Source organism: Corylus avellana, chromosome ca10, assembly GCF_901000735.1.
Source record: "Corylus avellana chromosome ca10, CavTom2PMs-1.0".
NCBI classification, from domain to species: domain Eukaryota; kingdom Viridiplantae; phylum Streptophyta; class Magnoliopsida; order Fagales; family Betulaceae; genus Corylus; species Corylus avellana.
Genome location: NC_081550.1, coordinates 17,417,474 through 17,441,883, shown reverse-complemented (window position 1 = coordinate 17,441,883; position 24,410 = coordinate 17,417,474). Strand labels below are relative to the sequence as shown.

Sequence of the window (24,410 nt, the reverse complement as noted above, 5' to 3'; positions counted from 1 at the left end):
GGATACAAAATTCTACTGAGGTGGACTTAAGTAAAACGGTGCGTTTAACTCAAATAACGGAAGTTAACAAAAATTAACGGTAAGAAGTTTTTAAGTAGTTTCGAGTGACCCAGGGATTAAATTTCCGAAAAAAAATACTCAGGGAGTTTTAAAAAAAAACGCGTTTACCTAAGGATTTTAGATATGATTTCCCAATTTTTTAATACAATTTGTCACCTTTATATACCGCTTCGGTTTCAGCGAGAGCGCGAGAGAGAGGGAAAGAGTTCTGAGCTGTAGAAACCTGTGTGGCGACGAGAGGAGAGTGCGAGAAATGGCGCCGTTGAAGGCTCTGGAGCAAGAGTATCCGATTATAAATTCCAGCTTCCAGAACTTCTGTGCTTCTCGCGGCATTTTCTCAGGTCCGTTTTTCCCTCCAACTTTTTCTCGCAATTACCTTCTCATCCTCAAGCCCTTAGTTTATTTTCCTCAGAAACTCGCTGAACTCGGATTCTATTTCTCTTTTGACGCTTGTCCTCCGTTTGGCTGCCGAGAATAACTGAAGGAAAAGAAAGGAAAATATAAAGAAAGTAGCGTTCAAATGTCATGTTCGATTCTTTGCTATAGTTTCTAAAGCATTTTGAATTGGAAAAAATATGTATCTTAGAGCATGGAATTCATTTCATTTTGGTTGAATTTTCTTTGTAGAGAACTTGTAGAGTAGAGCATAGATTGAACTTTGTGAAGAACCTTAGGGACTAGGGTAGTGCTTCGGATTGATCACCATCCCTAGCTTAATGCCATTTTACGGCACTAGTCTCTGCAATATAAGATATTTTTTTGGCCTTGATCTTTTTGCATGTTCATGTTTGTGGTTTTGCAGTAGAGGATTTACTCTTGCATGACCTCTATGTATTAGTTGCTTTTGCGGAACAAGAATCTGACGCCGAGAGATTAAAGCAGGTTGGGTTCCTGAAGAATTTTTGTTAAGGAATGCAGTTTTATTGTTGAAAAGTGATCTCATACCATAGAGTAGGTATTTTAACCTGTTAGATTCTGGGCAATTAGGGCATTACACAAGTCCTGTCTATAATTGATGGTCAGCATCAGCCATGGTTGAATGGTATGGAGCTGTTGGAAGATGCTCACAGGAATAAGCATGTGTTATCCAGTGGTTGTGAAGGGTACTTTGAGCACAAAGATTGTCCTATTTCTTTTTTTGCAAGGGGAGTATGATTCTATTAGGATACCTGATTAAATGTTTTGGGTTGCATGACTTAGGATCGATTTTTTACTTCAAGGTGGATTACGCAAGGGACAGTTAACTGAACTTGTTGGGGCATCATCTTCTGGTAAAACGCAAGTAAGGAACTCCTTCATTTGTGATAGCCGTTGTTTTGCCTGATGAATACTACTTCTGGATCATGTCTCTGCAAATTTATTTGGGTTTTTAGGACATTGTTTTCTTGTGGTACATCTTGATGCGACCATGTCACTTCTCCAAATGATATTTCTAGGTTTTAACACTTTTGGTTAATATTATCCAAATGATACCATAAGCACTTAAAGAATATTTTTTCTTTTAAATACATTGATATTTGTTCTACAACTTATCCAAAATCTTGCTAATTTCTAGCTTTGCCTACTAGCCGCCTCCAATGTTGCAAAGGAGCATATGGGCAGTGTTGTGTACTTAGATACAGGCAACTCTTTTTCGCCCCAACGCATTACACACTTTATTTGTCGGCATTCTGACCCTGCCATTGATCAGGTTCAACATATTATCACTTTTATTAGCATACTCTTTTTTTCTTTTTGGTTCTGTTGTTCCTCTATGCAGCCTAAAATTCTTGTGTGTCTAATTTTCTCCCAATTGAAAATTTGTTGTAGGCTAAACACAGAATTCTGCAGAAGGTAATGAACAGCATATTATGCCACTCAGTGTTTGACATCTTTACAATGTTTGATGTGCTGAATCTGCTAGAATTAAATCTGAGATCTCAGGTGTGCATTGGGCGTGAAGCACTTTGGCTGGTTTATTTTGGTAGAATTTCACTTTCCGGAGTATTGAATATATGAAAACTGGTTCAGATGCAGAGAGGAGATTGTCAGGTGCAGTTGCTTATTATTGATTCGGTATCATCACTGATTACGCCAATCCTTGGAGGCAGTGGTTCACAGGGTATACTTTCTTATACATAAATCATACTGTCCTGGTATATTAGTAAATTGCTTAAACTCCTTAAACAAAAATGTCTCTCTCTCTCTCTCTTTGATGATTTTCTAATCTGTTTTATGGTTTTTTTTTTTTGATAAATAAGTGATTCATCGAAAAGCGCAGATGGGCGCAACCCTAGTACACAGGAAGTATACAAAGAAAAGCCTCACTATAGACAAAAAGAGGAACATAAAGATAAAAATTGAGACATGGTGGAAATCTTAGGCACACTACAAGCTTCGGTCCAATGGAACAATGTTTGAATAAGCAACTTTTTGAGCTCTTCCATTGACCTTTTTTGATCTTCAAAGCATCTTGCACTCCGCTCTTGCCAAATGATCCACATAAGACACAATGGTGCTATTCGCCACACCTCCTTAGCTGAAATATTACCACGCTGACCACGCCAACACACTAACAAATCTGCCGCCCCTCCAGACATAACCCATGTGACATCAAAAAGAGTGAGTACTACACTCCATAACACTCGTGCCACTTCACAATGAAGGAGAAGATGGTTGATAGACTCACCACTTTGCTTGCACATGCAACATCATTCCTGTGACGTCCCACATCGCCTGGGTATGGAGATAAGGATGTGCTTAAATGTATACTATACCCTTAATGATAACAACGCGTTTTAAAGCCGTGATGGTCATGATCCTATAAGAACTCCGCAGTTAAGCGTGCTTTTGCTAGAGTAGTATCAGGATGGGTGACCTCTTGGGAAGTCTGGTTCGAGGGAAGCCAAAAGCGGACAACATTGTGTGTCATTGAGGTGGGGTGTTACAAATGGTATCAGAGCCATTGTCCAGCCTGAGATGGGGGGAGCGTGCACAAGCCCATAAAGATCGCTAGCGGGCACTCGCTAGGACGGACGCCAAGAATGAGCTAATCCCATGAGGGTCACCAGCGGGGATGCTGGGTCTTAAGAGGGGGTGATTGTAACGTTTCACATCCCCTGGGTATGGAGATGAGGATGTGCTTAAATGTATACTACACCCTTAATGATAACAACGTGTTATACAGCTGTGATGGTCATGATCCCATCAGAACTTCGCAGTTAAGCATGCTTCTGTTGGACTAGTACCAGGATAGGTGACATCCTAGGAAGTCTGGTTCGAGGGGAGCCAAAAGTGGACAATATTGTGTGTTATTGAGGTGGGGTGTTACAATCCCACCACAATTATACCTCTTTTACGCAAGTTGTCCAAAGTCAGAATATTTCCTAGGGTCGCCGTCTACACAAAGAAACTAACTCGCAATGGAACTTTGACTTTCCATATACTCCTCCATGGGAAAGTAGAAGTTTCTGTTCTCGAGGAAGAGAGCATGCGAAAAAAAGATTTTACCTCAAAAATATTTCGTTTGGAAGGATTTCACAACATGCAGTCCATTGCTCCCATACGCCTGCGAAAAGTATATAACTTCCCAAAGAACGCTGTCACCAACTCTACCTCCCAATCTTGGACAGCTCGTATGAAGGGAACATTCCACTATATGCTGCCATTGGACAGTTGCATATGATCCTTAACCCATGCTTCCTTATTGCAAGCTATTCGAAATAATTCAGGAAAAACTTCCTTCAAGGGCAGATTCCCGCACCAGTTATCGTGCCAAAATCTAACATGGGAACCATCACCTATCCCAAAACTAATAAATCTTGAGAAAACTTCCTATCATTTCCGAATATGTTTCCACACTCCCACTCCATCAGGACCCTCCACCACTTTGGTACACCAACTGCCGTTCATGCGCCCATGCTTGACCTCAACAACCAACCTCCAATATGCCTCCCTTTCCGTAGCATATCTCCATAACCATTTACGCAATAAGGCGAGATTAAAAGTGCGCAAGTTGCGGATGCCCAAACCTCCATCTTGCATGGGTGAGAAAATTGTAGTCCATTTCACTAAATGAAATTTAGTCTCCTCATTTAGTCCTCCCCATAGGAAATCTCTTTGTAGTTTCTCCAATCTGTGCGCCACACTCATCGGAATAGGAAATAGAGACAAGAAGTATGTAGGGAGGTTGGACAAAGTGCTTTTAATCAGTGTGAGCCTCCCACCTTTTGATAGATACATTTTGTTCCAACCCGCCAATTTCCTTCTCATTTTCTCAACAATGTCATTCCAAATGGTGGTAGACTTGTAAGACGCCCCCAAAGGAAGACCTAAGTATTTCATGGGTAATCCTGCCACCCTACAACCAAAGATTCTTGCCAGACTATCAACATTCTCCACCTCACCAATTGGAACAATCTCAGACTTTGCCAAATTAACTTTTAGCCCTAAGACAGCTTCAAAGCATAAAAATAGACAACGCAAATTTTTGAGTTGGTCCTCATTGGGACCACAGAAGATCAATGTGTCATCAGCCGACAGCAAATGTGAGACACTAAGTCCAGGATTGTTTCTCTTTCCCCACAGAAAATCCAGACAAAAGATTACTATTTTCTATAGCCTCCATCATCCTACTCAGCCCCTCCATAACAATAATAAATAGAAAAAGAGATAGTGGATCCCCTTGTCTTATGCCCCGAGAGCTACTAAAAAAGCTTGAGGGTTCTCCATTAATCAAAACTGAATATCGGACTGTAGAAATGCAGAACGCTATCCAGTTCCTCCATTTTTCCCCAAACCCACTTTGTTGCAATATGAATAGCAAAAACTCCCAATTCACATGATCATACGCCTTTTCTAAGTCCAATTTACATAACAAACTGGATTCTCCAGATCTAAGCCGGCTGTCGATGCATTCATTTGCTATCAGTACCGAATCTAGAATCTGTCTCCCCTTGATATACGCATTTTGAGACTTTGATATTATCTTCTCTAACACATTTTTCAACCGATTAGCTAGCACGTTGGAGATGAATTTATATACAATTCCCACCAAACTAATAGGTCGAAAATTCTTTAACTCCTTCGCCCTTGCTTTTTTTGGAATGAGCGCAATAAATGTAGCATTTAGACTTTTCTGAAACCTTTCCTTGCTGTGAAAATCTCGGAAAACAGCCATAATGTCTTCTATCTTATATAATATAAACAGTTTGTGAGAAGTTTTTCGTACTTTTAGAAGTCAGTCACAAGCGTGTAAACGGTATAGTTTTTAATGCTGGATGCAGTTATCATACAGTTGTTGATTGTAGTCCATTATTCCCAATTGTACCCACATTATTTCTTGAATTATCCGAGGACTTGCTGGGAGATGTGCTTTTCTTTCTTTCTTTTTTGAGGCAGCCCAAACTCCTGCACCATTCAGAAATGATGTTCAGTTAAATTTCAAAAGAAAATCATGCAATTTTATCGATGATTTATTGGAGAGGGATGTGAACTTTCAATTGCCTGAACCAAATTGAAGTCCTTTTCTCGTCTCTATGTAAGGGTTTAGCCTATGTTACTATTATGAACTTACGATTGTATTCCAGCATAGCAATTTGATTTGGAAGGGCTAGCCTATGTTGTTACTACGCTCATTAGATAGTGGCATTCTGTTTGCCATAGATTCTATGTTTTATAATAAACTCAACCTCAGCATATCAAATGCTCTGTTGCCAATATAAGACTTATTAGACTTACCGTGTATCTAAATATAACTCTAAAGAGTAATGTTATGTAGTCAACTCTCATCCTACTCCCATACAATTAGGCTAAATGTGGCAAGTGCCCATAAGCCATTGGATCAGCATTTATTAAATAATGAAAAAAAATCTTAAGGCTGATGAGCACGGCCACATCGGCCAAGTTGTATGGGAGTAAAATGAGAATTTAGTATTTAGCATTACTCAACTCTAAAATAAAGATCATATTTATTATGGAATTTGCTTAAACCTAGTGAGTGGATTTTATTCTATTTTTTGCTAATCCAGAACCTGATTCTCTGGCTAAAAGGAATGGTATTTTTTCTTGTTTTTCTTTAAATTTTTTTTGTAATATCTTTCTTTGCTTCTATTAGGAGGATATCTATTTGTCTATTAGTTTTCTTTCTATGTACTGATGTCCATTTTCCATAGAAACAAGGTCTCCTTAAGGTATTTTTATTATGTGCTTCTTTTCATTTTAGGATATTGGTTTATCTAGGATCTGTCATGTTCAACTGACATGGGTTTAGCAACTAATGGGATCATGCTTGGTTGGTAAATACAGGGCGCGCTTTAATGGTTTCTGCTGGATTTCTGCTGAAGAAATTAGCGCATGAGCATAATCTTGCAGTACTGGTATGTTTTTGCAATCGAATGTAATTTTTTTTTTTCTTGGTAATCGGAAATCCTAGCTTCTTGATTTGTTTCTGTCGATGCTGTAATTTAAACCTGATTCCCCCCAGCTAAAGTATTTGTTTGTAATAGGATTAATGTAGTGGATGTGAAACGATTAAAATTGAGAGCAATAATCAAAATGAAGAGAAATAAAAAACTCGAAAGTGTTATTCCAAATGATCCATTTTGTCATTTACAAACGCCCTTTATATAGTTCACTTGAGCGTACAGATTGTAATCACACATTACATCAGAGATTATAATCAAAGACTAATAAAGGATTATAATTAACGATTCAAAATCAATGATTGTCAACTTATTCTTCACTAATCTCTATAAATAAGAAAAAATTGTGATTAATTGCTGTTGGACTTTTGCCGGTCCAAGCGGTCTAGGAATCCTTCGGCAACATGCCCTACATGAAGGATCCAACTCTGGTTAAAGCTAAAAAGAAAAACTAGATAGTATGTGAGTAATATTTGATTGCAGTTACATATCTTCTCGCTGCCATTCCTAGCAGTTGTAATCCTCTCTGTTTATTATTATCTTTTATTATCTTCCTAGATGATGGTGATCAAGTGTAACAATTGTTAATGTATAAACTGCAAAAAGGATCATGCATTTCACCCAGCTTGTCAATATAATATTTTGGAAAAAACTACACTTACATCCTCAAATTGCCACCAAATTTGCATTGTTTCCTCAAAACTACAAAAAGTTGCAATGTCACCTCTAAACTACGAGACACTTTCACTTTGCCACTCTATCAGTATTTTTTGTTAAATTCGATGAAAAATGCATCATGTGCCATACATGTGACATAAAAAATGTTCATTATACTCCTATTAGATGCGTCAAAATACAATTATGCCTTTAACATTAAGGAAAAATAAAAATTAAAAAACCTTCCCTGAGACCCACGACCAAGTCACCTCTCCTTCGACCTTCCTAGCTGCCAATGTTTACTTTGGAGGTATCCCCTCCAGTTTGCAGGCACCATATCCGTCAACTTTGTCGCCTACCTCCAATTCCATCTCATTGAAGGCAACCTTTGGCTTGTCAACGATATTGTCTAGGACTCTGCCACTGCAAACTTTGGTGTCTCGTCTGCCTTCCTCGATGACTATGAAGACCTTGCCCTCATTAGAAATGGGACCTTCTTGTTCTGGAGACAGCTGTGGGTCTCTGGGGTTTTTTTTATTTTTTTAATTTTTTTTAATTTTTTAATATAAAATTATTTTGAGTTGTGTATCACACTTGATGCATTTTTCTTAGGATATAATAGAAATTCTTGGTGGGGTAGTGAAAAGGGCTAGGTAGTTTGAGGGGAAAATTGTAAATTGAGTGGTAGTTTGAGATGGATAAATGTAGTTTTTCCATAATGTTTTTAATGAACTGGCATCGTCTTGAATTTAGCTTTGACATGTATGAAATATATTGAGTAATGCTAGAAATTACATTTTTATCCTACAACTATCCCACAATACTAATGTAGCAATCTCAACCAATCTTTGGATCAATTTTTGCTAAATTAAAAAAAAAAAAAAAAATCCAATAGTTGAGACTGTCATGTTAGTATTGTGGAATAATTGCAAGATAAAAATATGATATATAACATTACTCTATATTATTATAAAACTACTAATTTAGTTGAAAGGGTAGTCCTATCTCTACCCTGGTATCCTTTACATTCTGTCAGTTAACGTAAGTCCAATTATTATGGTATCAATTAGTTTCAGCAAAAATGGACAGTTAAAAGGTTATGCTTCTGGAACCAAAAAAGTAAATTTAATTTCTAATGCATTCAATTAGTGATATTTAGCTGGGTAGCAATGCTTGTGCCTTGGAATAATACTGTGTTTGGAAAATATTTTTGTAGGTGACCAATCACACAGTGGGTGGGGAGGGAGGTATCTGTAAACCAGCTCTTGGAGAGAGTTGGAAGAGCATCCCACATGTCAGGCTTCTCCTTTCCCGTGATCGTGGAGGCAGCGGTGTGTACAGTGTTTCTGTACTTAAACACCCATCCATGGTACAATCCTTTGCTGCACCTTTATTATCACTCTCTTTTTGTTTGGCCTTCCTATCAATCCTTACTCCATATTTTGCACAGCTGAATGATGCTACTGTCAATGAAAATCTCCTCTATAATCAATATCCCATAACAAAAATCCCCCACGAAAATATCTTCAAAGCCTTTTTGTTGGCATTGTTTTCATTTTTATTGTTTTAATTTTTTTTTTCCAGGCTCCTGGTAAGGCTTCAAGGTTTATGATTGATGATTAAGTACATGGATTGTGCTTTAGAGTCATACAAGGAAAGTAGTATAAATTTAACTCTATTGAAAATGAAGCTGTTTTGTAATATTATCAAGAATATTAGCAATTTTATGGATATTTCTTTTTTTCTTCTAAAATAGTTCCTTTTTTTTTTCTTTTTTTCTTTTTTTTTTTTTTTTTTATTGCTTGATTTTCATGATGCTCAGAGTTTTCTTATTAGTTGCGGTGGTGGTTGTTTTTTGGTATACTTACTAAAAATATTATTCATGGTGGAAACTTTACAAATTATGAAGAAGAATATAATGTATTTTCCAAGTGTTTTTTTTTTTTTGTTTTTGGTAAGGACAAAATCATACTTTTCTCAAAATCATTAACAAACAAATCAAAGACACTTTCTGAACAAGTAATGGTAGAAGTTGCTATTGTGTCATTCTAAAAATAATGTGGCTTTTAAAATCACAATTAGGCTTATAGTTGATCACTATTGAATTTTGATCAAATGATGATTTTAAAAGTCATCTCATTTTTAGAGTGACATGAGAGTGACTTCTAACATTACTCAAAACAATACTTTTTAGAAAATTTTGTACACTTTGTAGGAATATTTTGACAAAACATGTTCTTAACCTTCGTAGATGTAGGAACGAACTTATTATATATATGCTAGGGACCATCTTTTTATCTTCTAAAAGCTTATGTGACTTTTAAAATTACCATTAAATTTTAGATGAATTATACTTGAATTTTGATCCAATGGTGATTTTGAAAATCATATTAGCTTTAAGAGAATAAAAAGATGGTCCGTAGTTATATATATATATATATATTAAAAAAGGATTGGCTGACCACCTTCCATCAGTGGAAGAGATGGTTGACTACAAGGCCACCTCCTTTGTGGCACTATCCAAACATTCTTTAGTCATTGATGTGGCATTTTACGAATAGTTTGGATGTTTTGGCTAAATTCTAATTTCTAAGCCCAAAATCTTCGACGTCAAAATTTGAGTGTCCTTGTGCATATTATTAAAACTATTATGGGTGTTTTAGAAAATTCAAACATTATTATTACATCTTGGTTTTATTGGTTTTGTTTATTAACAATCACCAAAAGATTTGTCACATGTTTGGGGCGGGATATTACATCCCTCACACCTTATAAAAATTGTCCTCGTAATTTTGATGCTAACCAAACACGAGGGTTAACAACCATATAAAACAAGTAGTTTGAAAAGAATCCATGTATCAAAATGAATGCTAACTGAAAGTTGCCATCCACAAATTCCCATAAAGATCAAAAGAGAGAATTACAAGTTGATGCAACCCTAGGGTCAGCTGGCTGGGAGGCTATCACATCTCCCTGGATGCTTGTAGCTGGTGGGGCGGATCGTTGCCGCAGTGCTACTTGAGAAGCCATTTTCTGGATTGTCTTGTTGAATGGTGCTAATAGCTACAAGTGATTCTCTGTGGGCGAGATTGGGGCTTCGCCACTATGGTCATACAGCTGATCAATCCTCCAAACGATTGCGACCTGGGTGACATGTTGTAGAAGGTATCACGAATAACCCCGAGAGCATGCATTGCATAGTTAATGGGAATGTGAGTTCACAATGCATAGTGAAATTATTCTCGGTCCCTCATACTAATGTGGTGACTGGTGAGCGAGATTTGAGCCCAATTTTTATTCCCGTTCACCAAAAATAAGGAATTATTTGGGGAATCATAATTGGAATTGATTTTTATTCCTTGTTGGGAGGAATAATTATGGAAATGTTTTAATTGAGGGTCTTTACCTAGTATATAAATACAGAGCTTGTGTATTCCATCTATAAAACATTATTGTGCATAAGTTAAAAGACATCTCATGCAAAAACTAGAGTTTTAGCCGCTTGACTCGTTTTCTCTCTTCTCTCTCCTGAGAGAATTTTTTTCCTTTTTCTGCAACTTTCTCCACCTCCTCAATGAGGTTTTCCACCTCCTCAATTAGGGTTTTCCATTGCCTTTGTGTGGCTGTAACTGGAGGAAGAGGGATAGACCGGGTCACTTGTTTGACTCATTTCTTACATTTTTGTAATTATTGTTGTACTATTGTAGTTTGTTTTGGGTTTGTTGTTGGAGAGCTCACCCCATTTTCATTTTAAGGATCACCCACTTCTTCTTTCTTTCAAATCAGGAGTGGTAAGGATCATCTCCTGTAACCCTTTCCTTATTCAATTATATATATATATATAAAAAAAAGAAAAAAAGACATCACTTTTCTAAAATATTTCTTTAGATTTCCATTACTAAAGTTCTTTGATTTATTTGAGCAAATATGGTAAGAGGTAATCCTAAATCTTTTTTTTGTTGTTGCGTACATATTCATTCTAGCATATTATTATTTTCATGTGTTAACAGAAGACACACAGATAAAAGCATCTTCATGCATGCATATGGTTTTAACTTATTTTAAGTATAGAAATTCACAAAATACATAGTTCTGAAAATTTACTTAACCTTTTGTGCTTGTGAAATTCAAAATATGCTAAAATTTATTCTAAAAATGAGGATATAATAACTCGTATGCAAAAAATAAAAAATAAAAAATAAAATAAAAATAAAATTATAAACTAATGGTAAACACTGTGGTGGGTAGAACTGAGCAGGTTTTTGTTTATGGTTGGAAGAACAAAATTTTGTCAAAGCTTGATTCCTTCATTACGCAGTTAAACTCATAATTTAAAATTTATGCCACACATCTCAGGCTTAAGAGCTGCATCCTGCATGCCTTGTTTGGGCGTGATTGTGAAGATGAATAATATCCAAAGAAGTGGTTGATTAAAGAGCCAGAATTTGTAATATTATTGTTAGTTCTTTTTTTTTTTTTTTTTTTTTTTTTAAAATTATATTTTAGTTTCATAGTCTATCAAATAAGCCAAACCTTTGTTGGCTTCTGTCTTATCTATTAATCTCTTCATCTTTATATAACATATATTGCAATTGAAATGGATGAGGATGGATGGAGATTTTTAATTGGGGTAATTATCTTTTTTTCCCATAAATTACAACTTATTGTCACTTTGCCTCCATGAACTTATAACTCTACTGTCCGACCTTATCAAACTACCATTTTGTGCTCAAAACCCTCATTTCGTCAATTAAAGGCGTTAACTCAGACGGTCAACCCGTCACGTGCGCCCCACATGTCATCATGAAATTTTTTATCTCACATTTTCCTCCAATCAACTACAATGCATTATCACTTTGCTCCTATCAACTACAATGCATTGTCACTTTACCCTCATGAACTGACAACACTACTGTGGGCAAAAGTGGGATAGAAAATTTCAAAATGACATGTTGGACGCATGTGACAGGTTGACCCTCTGAGTTAACGCCTTTGACAAAAAAGTAGTTTGATAGGATCGGGCAGTAGGATTGTCAGTTCATGCGTTATAGTTGATGGGAGAAAAAAGTAATTACCCCTTTTTATTTCTTTAATTATTATTTCGTTTATTAAAGATGATCTGGAAGGAGTCTTTTTTTTTTTTCAACCATAACCTCGGATAAGGCCTACTATTTTATTTCTATGTGGTACGGCACAAATATACAAAAAGAGCCAAAGAAAAAGAAAAGTAATACCCTAATTCTCAGAATAAATATCACAAATGTTCCAATGTATTCTTTAATTAGCGTGACATCTCAAGAAATAGAGGTCCTCCATTCTAATAATACCTATTGCATTCTCTTCGGCCTCTCTACTCACCCCTCATTGTTAGCTCTTTAGCACTAGCAACAACTTCTCTTTGATTTTCTTTAAGTTTAGGGAACAAAATTACATTTTACATACCTATCCAAATATATTTCACAATACCTTCTATTACCTTTTCTTATACCATTAAAATATAATTTTTTTACAAAATACAAGTTTTATACTTACCCTCCAATTTTTTTATAAAATTCCAACACAATTCTCAATAAAAAACAAAAAAGATGAAAGATGAGAGAGAAAAAAGAAATATTTATATTAAAATAATGTGTAGGAAAGCTCTTTTGGTGCCCTATACAATGGGTAGCACAGTAGCATTCCCAATGTTTAGGGAAGTTGCTGCAGCCTACAAGTGACTTTTTGTGTTTTTGTGTGTTTTTTTTTTTTTTTTTGTTTTAGATTTTCCCTATATATATAGAGAATGAAATGAGTTAAAGGATGTCTATTGCTAATGCTCTCACAACTACCATCTCATTTCGGGATAAGGGGAGTGCCAACATTGCAATTGAGGTGATAGTTTAACTGTAGTTTTCTCTATAAAATACTCACTTACTTCTTTCACCTAAGTCAGCTCCTAATCCTGATATTTTCAACTAAATTTCTAGATAACCTAAGTCGAAGCTGGTGCGGGAACGCCACTTTCCTTGGGTTATGGTAACGGTTAACATTTAATGCCAACTAAACCACACCAAATCAGGATTATTGGGGGCATGCCCTATAATGATAGTTGGGGAAGCCAAATCATGAACAACTCACACAACCTATTCAAGGGGTAACCCCTGATAGAATTGTACGAGGGGAGAATGGATTTTGATTGAAAGAAAAGATGACTATAAAGGAAGGTAAGCCACTCACCCCATTCATTGCTAAAAAAACAATTCTTATAAGATATTCGATCACTTCTTTCCTAAAAAAACCTTCATTCAGTATGATTGAACCATAGCCTAACCCATTCCTAGTAGGGCATTAATAAAAATTCAAGGTGGCTAATACTAATTAAGCATATGTGGAGATTCTCCATTACGGAGATTCGAATTCACGCTCTAGTATATGTTCTAACCACTTGAAAACTTCTTTAGACCATTGAACCACCATCCTTGATGGTAATATACTTTCTAATATGATATTGATAAGGTTGTTCCATCATCATCCAACTAACTCAGAGAATCATCTGAATTGTTTTTAATTAAAAAAAATTATAAAACGATTATGTATAATTATTTGGATTTATGATGTGTAGATTTCATGTTTGACTTCAATGCCATGATATTGCCATCTGTTTCCACATTTAAGATTAACTGCATACAAGCAGGATTATCTAGGGTTGGTCGTACTGGTGGTCCTTCAACTCTATCTCCCACACAATTTTCATGGCATTAATTGGAGATAATTGAAGTTGGACATTAAACTTACCAAATATCGTGGATTCATATAGTTCAAACAAAACACTAACCATTTTTTTTTCTTTTTTTTTTTTTTTTGCCGAGGAGATCAATTGTAGGCTTGTACCTATCATACCTGGACGTAATCTGTAGCGGAGCCATGAATTAATTTTAGTAGCGGCGACATTAAAATAATAAAATAATATTTTATTTTTTATAACATAAAAAATGATAAATACAATTTAAAATAAAAAAAAATAAAAATATTTTCGAACACAATATAAAAAATTTATTCTTTATGAAGCTTATATGACTATCATTTATTTCATGCTTTTCCTTCTTTTTGTCAGCCAAAATTCACTGTCTTCTAAAATTCAACCTTAAAAGAGAAATTGTAGGAAATAGTACTAAGAAATTAGTTGATTGATGTGTTAATTGACTAGTGTATTGTTACAAAACATGAAAAGTCTAGGGACTTACTAAATTATGAACATGTTTGAGATTACATAGAAAAATAAAACTTCATTCCTAAAATTTTGTTAAAAAATTTTTCCACTAAAAAGCCTTAAGGGTTGCATTTGGATTCTCTCCAATCCGTTTGGAGGTATCCGGTCCTTGTTATTGCAAGGGCATAATTGCCTCCAAAAATTTTGGTACTGTGTCTTCAGTGTTTTTTTTTTTTTTAAAAAAAATTATTTATTATTATTATTTTTTTTAATGTTTGGTAAAAAGAAAAAAAAGAAAAAGAAAAAGGGATTTAGAAGCAAAAATGGTAAAAAGAAAAAAAAAAGAAGGATTTAGAAGCAAAAATGGTAAAAAAAAAAAAAAAAATTTTATTTTCAAAAAAAAAATTAATTGCAGTAAGAAACTTTAGTAGGTGTTCGGGTGCATGGAGAAACAACACTTTAAGACAATTCTCTACCTGAGTTTACTTATATAATTGACAAAAACCCAATAAACAATAGCTAGAAAAAAAAAACAAAAAAACAAAAAGGCAGAAGTGATTGAAGCCTGCTCTACTTGCCCTGCATATAGACTACTTGCCCTGCATATAGACTACAAGCCGCGAGCCACCACAGGCCCATAAGGGGTGGTCCGGCCACCCCAAACCCTAAACGATTTTTTTTTTAGTTTGGCCGTTGGAGGTGGCCGGGCCACTCCCATGGACCATAGCCACCCCAGACCGGCCAGGCCAACGGGGGTGGTCCGGCTACCCTGTTAGGTTTTTTAAAAATATTTTTTAATTTTTTATTATTTTTAAAGTATAAATAATATTTTATTATTATTTATATTAATATGACATTTATGGCCTTAGAATCTCTTTAGGGAGATCTTAATCATTAACTGAATATTCTCCTATTCAAAATGGACCGGAAATGATCCTAGTCCATGGCTCCGTTTGACAACCGATTTTGCCATGATTTTGGCTTTACACTATTCATCTCACTTTTTCATTTTTTAATATTCTCTTACTTTTTACATCACATCAATAATTTTTTATTATTATTCAAATAAAAAAAAATTACAAAACAATTTTTTTTTTCATTTTTCCATACCAAACATTCTTACTTTTTTACTTAAAAAAAAAAAAAACATTCTTACTTTTTTTTTTCACATCAATCATTTTTTGCTACAGTATCAAACCAAAACCAAAACAAAATAGTTTATCAAACGAACCCATCTTCCATCAATCAACACCTCACCACCATGTAATTAATGCTTCCACCAATTCTACTTTAGCAATTTTCCAATTCTCGGTCTTCTAGATTTTTCTCTGCGCCTCCATACAAACACAAACCAGCAGGGGTGGAGAAAAGAAGATTTTACTCTGCGGCTTGCGCCTTCATGCTGAACAAACAAAAACCAGCAGGGGCGAACCAAGAAAGGAGAAGGAGGAGGAGGAGGGGGGCTTGAGCAAAAAAAAATTTAAAAATGACCTTATAATTTTTTTTTTTTTTTCAAAACTTTTGCAAAGGCGCCTGAGTTTTGTTATTGGGCGTGATCATAGTAACGTGATCAGAGTAGTATTTACTTGTTGAGAGCTGCACAAGATTTTTAGTTTCTTTCTCTTAGAGCATATCCAGTAGTGTAGCTAAAACGAGTATATTAGCTATATTTAGTTATTTTTGTCCTTTTTTTGGCTCCAACAGAATAGCTTCATATTAGCTATTATACCTTGACTACTACAGTGAATAGCTTCATATTGATTTTCACATTATTTCCTCTCTCTTCTCTCTCTCCCTCAACATTTCTCTCTCTTCTCTACCTCCCTCAACGTTTCTCTCTCTTCTTTGTTCATGAATTTATGATACAAATTCGAGTCTTTTGAATCCCTAAAAACTCTCAAAAAAAAAAAATTGAATAGTATGCATATAATTGACAAATTAAAAATGAAAAAAATAAAAATAAATAAAAATAATACACAGGTATACTGTGTGAATCAATTCTATTGCAATTTACAAGATGATGCAAAAGCGGTCGCGGATCCAAAAAAAAAAAGATTAAAAAATAATATTTTAAAAAAATAGAGAATTGAATGAAATAAAGAATTTGTTGAAGTTGGTATTAAAAAATGAGTAGTTAAAATAGAGAATTGTGTTTTTTGACTAGGTAGAATACCTCTTACTGCTAAAGATACTCTTATGAAAAACTTGAACTTAAATCTAGACGGTTAAAAGAGTCAAACGAAATTTCTTATATTTTTTTTAGAGCACCTAATCCAAATCCATAAAAGAGAATCTATTGCTTGCATGAGTATTTTTCTATTTAAATAAAAGCTAATTCATTTGCCAAGGGGATGGACTGGTTTGGTGGCTGGCTCAATTATACGCAACAAAAGAATAAATAAAAGAGAATCTAAAAGAATCAAACGAAATTTCTAGACGGTTAAAAGAATCAAATTAAACGAAATTTCTTATATTTTTTTTAGAGAATCTATTGCTTGCATGAGTATTTTTCAATTTAAATAAAAGCTAATTCATTTGCCAAGGGGATGGACTGGCCGGTTTGGTGGCTGGCCGGCTTAATTATACGCAACAAAAGAATAAATAAAATTTGAAAGGATATTCTTTTTCTTCTGCCAACCTTACACTTGTCTTCAAGAGTGTTTGAGGCACAAGAGTCAAGTTGCCGCTCTTCAATACCTACCTAATTCTGGCGAAGTAAATATGCCCCAACCAAACATTTACATGTGATGTGGGGATTACACAAATTGAAAGAGAGATCTGAATAAGACAGACAAATTGTAGGAATAAGTGATCTCTAATCAAATTTATCAACCAATTAATTACTTTATATATATATATATATATATATATATATATATAAAGTAATTAAATTAACCATTTTGTATAAATTTAAAATTTTGAGATAATCGGCTTGAAATTGGTTGAAGGAAGATCAAGAGAGGATACTGAAAATGTTGGTGAAAGATGTGCAGTTAATGCATGTTAAATAAGGTAGGCTATAACATTAGTGAGAGTCCGTTTTAGGTATTGCATTACTAGCAAGTGAGTTTGAGATATTAAACTTGAGCGGTTTAGGCTTGTATCATTGTACTTAATATTTCTCAATAGTAAAGAAGGAGACCTGATCACGCCCCGTGGACATAAGCATATTGCCGAACCACGTAAATTCTTTGTGTACGTGTGTGATTGGTGTGTTCTCGTGTGTTTTCATTCCAAACTTATTTTTCGCATAAAGGGCTGGTGGAAAATTGATTGCCAATTAATTATCAATTTTTCCAACAATAAGTTAGGTTATGAGACCTGAACACTATGGCATGGATTCAAGACCCGCAATGGAAATCCTCATGTCGGATTAGTGTAAATTACCTTGGCTCTTACTATGGCTCCACTGGGCTTAAGGAAGCACATACAATTTCACCGTTTAAGCCTTTCTTGTCATTGGTTCCCAGTGAATATGTGCTATTTTGGTCACGCTCATGTATAATAGTCACTCTTGTCGACTCCTCTGCCCTTTTTCTTAAAAAAATAAAAGAAAAAAAAAATAAAAGCTAGGCTCAAGTTCTTGTTGAGCAATCTTTTCACAAGCTAGCTAGTAGTGCACAATGCATGTCTAGGGCTGAAAATAGCAGGCGGTTATTTACCGCTAACCGCATATATATAAATACATGAAACGACATCGTTTTTTGTGTTTTAAATGTATAAAAATTTAGAAACAATGTCGTATATAGTAAGGTATTACCGTATTATTGTAGAAACGACGTCATTTTGGTTTTTTATTTTTTATTTTATTTTTTCATAATTTTCTTTTAAAAAGCGGTTAGCTATTAACTGAAATCGTAACCATTTTTCACCCCTATTACATGAAGCATTACTGAAGCCACATTTTTCAAGAGAGGGACCAAGCAAACGGCGTTGCTGTGCGGCTGTGCCCCCTGGGGAAATTAATGGCTAAGTTTGTTATTTCATTTTCCTAGCTTTATTTGTCCATTTTCGCAAAAAATTAATTAGTTTTTAAGCATTCATAACAAAGTCGTTATTTTTCAAGATTCCATCTCTTTTGGTTGATACTAGTTTGTAGCCCTTTGCCCGCGGATACATAGGTTTTTATTTATGTATTGAGTTTATTTGTTTGAAGTGAGGGCAAAAGTGGAAAAAAAAAATTTAAAATGATATATGACTTGTACATGACTGTTAATTTTAACTCCTACCTTTGACTAATGGAAGATGACTTTTTGTCATAAGATGGGAGTTTGATGGGGTCAGGTGTCATAGTTGATAGTTCAGCACTGTAGTTCATGGGGGTAAAAAGTAATTACTCTAAATAATAATGAATTCCATACATGGTAGTTACACTGAATCTTAAAATAAAAATTTTATAAATAAAATTAATAAACAAATGAGAAAAGACCTGCATGTACGTCTGTATCTATACCCATATAATATTAAGGAAATTTAAAGGTAGTAATTTGTATTGAGAACCTTAACTAAATAAATTATCTTAAATAAATAAATATACCTAATCACAGGTGGTAACTAGATGTTAGCCTATCTGCCGTAGATAAGGTTGACAAAAAACGTAATTAACCCTATTTAAAAGGTTGTCATGAATCAGACAACATGAACAAGAATCTAGAGCTTTTATCCTGCTTTTCACGTAGAAGCCATGGCAGTAGTGCTAGAGCTCTTAGTCATCCTCACCCTTCTTCTAGCTCTCCTGGCCCTCTCAACCATATTATTCTCCACAATATTCCAATCAAAGCTCCCGCCGAGCCCCATAGCATTGCCGATCATCGGCCACTTCCACCTCCTTGGGCCCCTCATCCACCACTCCTTCCACCACCTATCCCTTCGCCACGGCCCCTTATTTTCCCTCCGCCTCGGTTCAGTCCCATGCATCGTAGCCTCCACGCCGGAGTACGCAAAAGAAATTCTCAAAAACAACGAACACTCTTTCACTTCAAGGAAGCACACCATCGCCATTGCCCGTCTCACGTACAACTCCTCCTTTGCATTTGCACCCTACGGACCCTTTTGGAAATTCATCAAGAAGTTGAGCACAAACGAGCTCTTGGGCACCCGTACTCTCAACACCTTTCTCTCCCTTAGAGAGAAAGAGTATCGCCGGCTCTTACGATATTTGGCAGACAGGTCTGAGGCTGGCGAGGCTGTTAATATTACCGAGGAGTTGCTGAGATTGACTAACAATATCATCTCTCAAATGATGCTTGGTCGGGCTGAGGAGGCTCGGGCTGTGGTGCGTGACGTGACAAAGATTTTTGGAGAGTTTAATGTTTCTGACTATATATGGTTTTGCAAGCATTTGGATTTGCAGGGATTTGGGAAGAGAATTGAGGACATTCATAGGAGGTTTGATGCTTTGGTGGAGAAGGTTATTACAGAACGCGAAGAATTAAGGAAAAAGAAGGAAGATGGAGAAAGAGAACGAGATGAAGTCAAGGATTTCATTGACATTTTGCTTGATTTTTCGGAGGATGAAAATTCGGAGATAAAGTTGACTAGGGCTCACATCAAAGCCTTGATTGTTGTAAGTTCTTCTAATCAAATGGAATCTTTTTACTTCTTTTTTTTATTTTAAACTGTTTGCTTTCTCTTTTTGGCCCTTTTTCTTCCTTATTTTCAAAGAGTAATGCCGGACTTACAAAAAAAAACTCTTACAAATTAAGTGATGTGGCCGGCATAACATGATTAAATGCCACATCACTTTGTAAGAATTTTTTTGTAAAATATTTTGAGCCTAACATTCCTCGTTTGGTTTAGAAAAAATTGCTTTAGATAATAAGCACTTTGAATTTTCCTTAGTATTTCTTGCACATCCTTCCAAGGATTTCTTTGCAGCAGGTACAGATACAACAGCAATTGCAACCGAATGGGCATTAGCAGAGCTTATCAACCATCCAATGGTGCTCGAAAAAGCTCGTAAGGAGATCGATAATGTTGTCAGAAATAGTAGATTAGTCAAAGAATCAGACGTTCCAAATCTTCCATACATCCAGGCCATCATAAAGGAAACATTGAGGCTTCACCCACCAGTGCCTATGGTCACAAGAGAATGCATACAAGATTGTAAGATTGGAAACTATGTAATCCCAGCAGACACTTTGCTATTTGTGAATGTGTGGGCCATTGGAAGGGACCCCAATTATTGGAAAAACCCATTAGACTTTGAGCCTGAGAGATTCTTACAGTCTAGTGATCAGAAGGGTAATATGGGCCATATCGACATTAGGGGACAACATTTTCAACTTTTGCCATTTGGGTCTGGGAGGAGGATTTGCCCTGGCATAAATTTCGCAATGCAAGAGCTCCCAACACTGCTCGCGGCTATGATCCAGTGCTTCGATTTTAAGTTGGTCGGACCACGGGGAGAGACAATGGACGGTGAAAGTGTTGTTGTCAATATGGATGAAAGGCCCGGATTGACAGCTCCAAGGGCCCATGATCTTATGTGTGTACCAATAGCTCGCATGACTCCACTTGATATCATTGACGATTGACCCCTAAGGAATGCTCCCCCCACATAATTAGCGGCGATGTTTTTTAAGTTTAGCTAAAATTTTCAATAAGGAGTAGTAGTTGGTTAGAACTCTTATTTGCTTTGTATGTTATTCAACAAAACATATTGAATAAATCATCACCACACATAGTTTCATCTTTAAGCTTTGCTTAAAAGGAGGTTTAGGGTTCTTTTAAATACCCTAGCAAAGAGTACCAAATTTCTTGAATAATCCTACAAAAAAATTTACCTTATTTCTTGTTAAATACCCATTGTCAGAAATTTAGTAATTTACGCAAGAAAGATAAATCTTCATGTTTACACATTCCATAACCAAGGCACACAACATTAATTTGTTATTAAATCCATCTATGTCCAATCACTCTTAGAGTCTCTTTGAGATTGTGTTTGAGAAATAGAACTTTTAAGTCAAAAAGAATTTTTGGGCAAAAGCTTCACTTTTAAGCTTTTGCTAAAAGTGCATTTTGGCCATTTTAAAGTTTTTTGGACCCTTAAAAGCGTTTTTAATTTTTAATTTTAATTTTTTATTTTTATCAAAAGAGTATTTTTTTTTAAAAAATTTTAAATAGACTTTTTGAGTGTTAAAAACACTTTTAAGCATCTCAAACTCAATCTCAAACAGACCCTAAGCATTAACTATTAAGCAACCTAGTTCGACATGGGAATGAGGACAACTAGTGTATACCTAGAAATAACCCCAATAAATGATGGGCTGCTAGCCCAACACAAGCTTACCTGAGATAATAACGCATACGAGCCCAATTAACCCGTCAAAGCAAATCTACTGTTAACCCAATAACTATTTCTCCAAATGAGCAATAATCATTCCTGTGTAATGATTATTCCGAGCAATAATAAAGAATCCAAACAACAGATAGGAATTTTCCCTAAACGCGAGTATGTTTGGATTGCGTTTGAGAAATATAATTTTTTAGTCAAAAAAATTATTTTTAAGCTTTTACTAAAAGTGAGTTTTGACAATTTTTAGACTTTTTGACCCTTTAAAATACTTTCAATTTTTTTTTACCAAACAAATACTTTTTTCTTTAAATAAACTTTTGAGTGTTAAACGTACTTTTAAGCCTTTTAAACATATACTCAAACATGTCTTAAGTCCCTTACAAATGATGTTTACATAGTATTTACTATGTTTGTCACTAAATTGTGAATCGTCACGTGATAATCAATAGGATGCTTATCACGTCTACAAATTAATATGATGGTATATGCAGGTATTTACTAAAATATAAACGCTAAGATCATGTTCGGGTGTAAGTGAATTATAATAAAAGCCGTCATATCCAAAGAATTTTTCATATATTTTTATTTTTGGAACTATTCTTCTCTCGATCTGCCACACTGCCACCCTTGGAACGCCGGATGCAGCGGAGGCAACACATATTCCTTTTCTTTCCAAATATAATCTTTCTTTTAAGAGACTGGATTCTAACGGGTTGCAACTTGCAAGCAATTGCTTGTCGTACGTCCTGCTTCCATGATCCATTCAAGAACGAAGGCCATCAATCAAACACGACCAATTGTAATTCGCGATTACATCAATCACTCCCATTCTCAGACTTACCGCACTGCTCATCCCTTTAACAAGACCAAACATAGGAATGAACAGCGACCTCACAGACCCACCGTGAAGCCTCGCAAACCCATTCCTTTCGTCTCCAATGTCAAGGAGGCACTAGACCCAGATGAGGCCTTGTCTCTCTTCCACGAGTATCGCCAAATGGGCTTCAAACACGACTATCCCTCTTACTCTGCCCTGGTGTACAAGCTTGCTCGCTCTCGCAACTTTGAAGCCGTAGAGACCATTCTTGGCCTTATACAGGACCGAGATATTCGGTGCAGAGAGACCCTTTTCATTGCTTTGATTCAACATTATGGGAAAGCCCATTTGGTAGACAAAGCCATTGAGCTTTTTCATAGAATGGCTTCGTTTAATTGTGTGCGTACTTTGCAGTCTCTTAATATGTTCCTTAATGCACTGGTCGATAATGACCGGTTTTCTGATGCGAATGAGATTTTTGATCGTTCCTATAAGATGGGGTTTCGTCCGAATTCAGTCTCGTTTAATGTAATGATCAAAGGGTGGCTCAGAAAGGATGACTGGGAACAAGCGTGCAAGCTGTTTGATGAAATGCTTGAGAGAAACGTGCAACCCAGTGTGGTGACGTATAATAGTCTTATTGGGTTTTTGTCCAGAAAGGGTAATTTGGACAAAGCAATGAGTTTGCTTGAGGATATGATGCAGAAAGGAAAACATCCGAATGCAGTAACATATGCGTTATTGATGGAAGGTTTGTGCTCTTTAGGAAAGTCTACAGAAGCTAAAAAGATGATGTTTGATATGGAATATCGTGGGTGTAAACCGCGGCTTGTGAATTATGGTGTTTTGATGAGTGATCTTGGGAAGAAAGGGAAGATTGAGGAGGCAAAATCTTTACTTCAGGAGATGAAGAAAAGGCAGTTTAAGCCGGATGTTGTCACCTATAATATATTGTTAAATTATCTCTGCAAGGAAGGTAAAGTGGCAGAGGCTTATAAAGTTTTGATTGAAATGCAGGTTGGAGGTTGTAAGCCGAATGCAGCTACTTACAGAATGATGGTTGATGGATTTTGCAAGGTTAGGGATTTTGAGGGAGGTTTGAAGGTGTTGAATGTAATGTTAAAAAGTAGGCATTGTCCACGTTCAGAAACATTTAAATGTTTGATTGTGGGACTGTTGAAGTGTGGAAAAATTGACGGTGCCTGCTTTGTTTTGGAGGAGATGGAGAAGAGAAAGATTCAAATTGATTTGGAGGCTTGGGAATCCTTAATCAGGGATGCTTGTGGTGGGGAGGATAGAGGTGCCTGTAAGCTTCTAACTGAACTGGTTTCTGCCCAGAATTGTGTCACGGAAGAGAAAATTGCATGACATTTTTGCAACATTTTGTAGTCTTTGAAGGATTTGCTTTGGTAAGGCACTGATCATCACCTGTCCATTTGGTGGTTGGGCTTAATATATAAGCTATTTCTGCCAGGCTTGAGATTCCTAAGGAAGTATAAAAATGGCAACAAGTAGACATGTCCATAGATAGAGATATCTTGTTTGTTGGCTGTTTGCCTGATTCAGTGTAGAAGATGGACAGCATTTTGTTTTAGCAAGTTTTGTGAGCTCTCATTAGTGAAGCTTGTGGTGGAAATAGTGGTGCTGGTGGCTTGTAATTGAACTGATCTTTGAAAATAGTAGGCTTCAGGGAAGAAAAGAAGGATTTGATTGTTGAAAATTGAAATATTTTTAGCTGTCCATGTTTTTTCTGATGCCAAGGACCATGGCTTAATTATTCTTTAATCACTGCTTGGAATTGTTATCCATTTTTGAAGCCATGGTCACACCTAGCATGCTTGGAGTTACAGGCTACAATGCTGTTTAATCCCTTTTTGCAAGTGCGCATATCGCCTTAGGTAAAATTGTTTTCTTTTTGAGATTATTATCATTTCGCATAGTTCCAGTAAAAAAACATATAATGGTCCAAATTTAATGGTTTTACTCTAT

At 35.8% G+C, this 24,410-nt stretch overlaps 3 protein-coding genes across 3 annotated transcripts; all 3 read left to right on the top strand.

Moving 5' to 3' along the window:
• Positions 1 to 264: 264 nt before the first annotated feature.
• LOC132164405 (DNA repair protein RAD51 homolog 4) lies at positions 265 to 8,871 on the top strand. The gene is made up of 10 exons (XM_059574914.1): positions 265 to 401; positions 863 to 942; positions 1,048 to 1,163; positions 1,261 to 1,342; positions 1,616 to 1,750; positions 1,870 to 1,983; positions 2,071 to 2,161; positions 6,346 to 6,416; positions 8,335 to 8,487; positions 8,703 to 8,871. The coding sequence occupies exons 1-10, from the start codon at positions 314 to 316 to the stop codon at positions 8,739 to 8,741; spliced, it is 969 nt and encodes a 322-aa protein (XP_059430897.1). The 5' UTR covers positions 265 to 313; the 3' UTR covers positions 8,742 to 8,871.
• Positions 8,872 to 18,991: 10,120 nt separating this feature from the next.
• LOC132163055 (licodione synthase-like) lies at positions 18,992 to 20,870 on the top strand. Its single transcript, XM_059573255.1, has 2 exons — positions 18,992 to 19,873; positions 20,172 to 20,870. Exons 1-2 carry the CDS (start codon positions 18,992 to 18,994, stop codon positions 20,841 to 20,843), a joined length of 1,554 nt encoding a protein of 517 aa, XP_059429238.1. The 3' UTR covers positions 20,844 to 20,870.
• A 1,336-nt stretch (positions 20,871 to 22,206) lies between these two features.
• On the top strand, positions 22,207 to 24,176 carry LOC132164337 (pentatricopeptide repeat-containing protein At1g07740, mitochondrial). The gene has a single exon (XM_059574833.1). It carries the CDS (start codon positions 22,359 to 22,361, stop codon positions 23,787 to 23,789), a length of 1,431 nt encoding a protein of 476 aa, XP_059430816.1. The 5' UTR covers positions 22,207 to 22,358; the 3' UTR covers positions 23,790 to 24,176.
• The last annotated feature ends 234 nt before the right edge of the window (positions 24,177 to 24,410 follow it).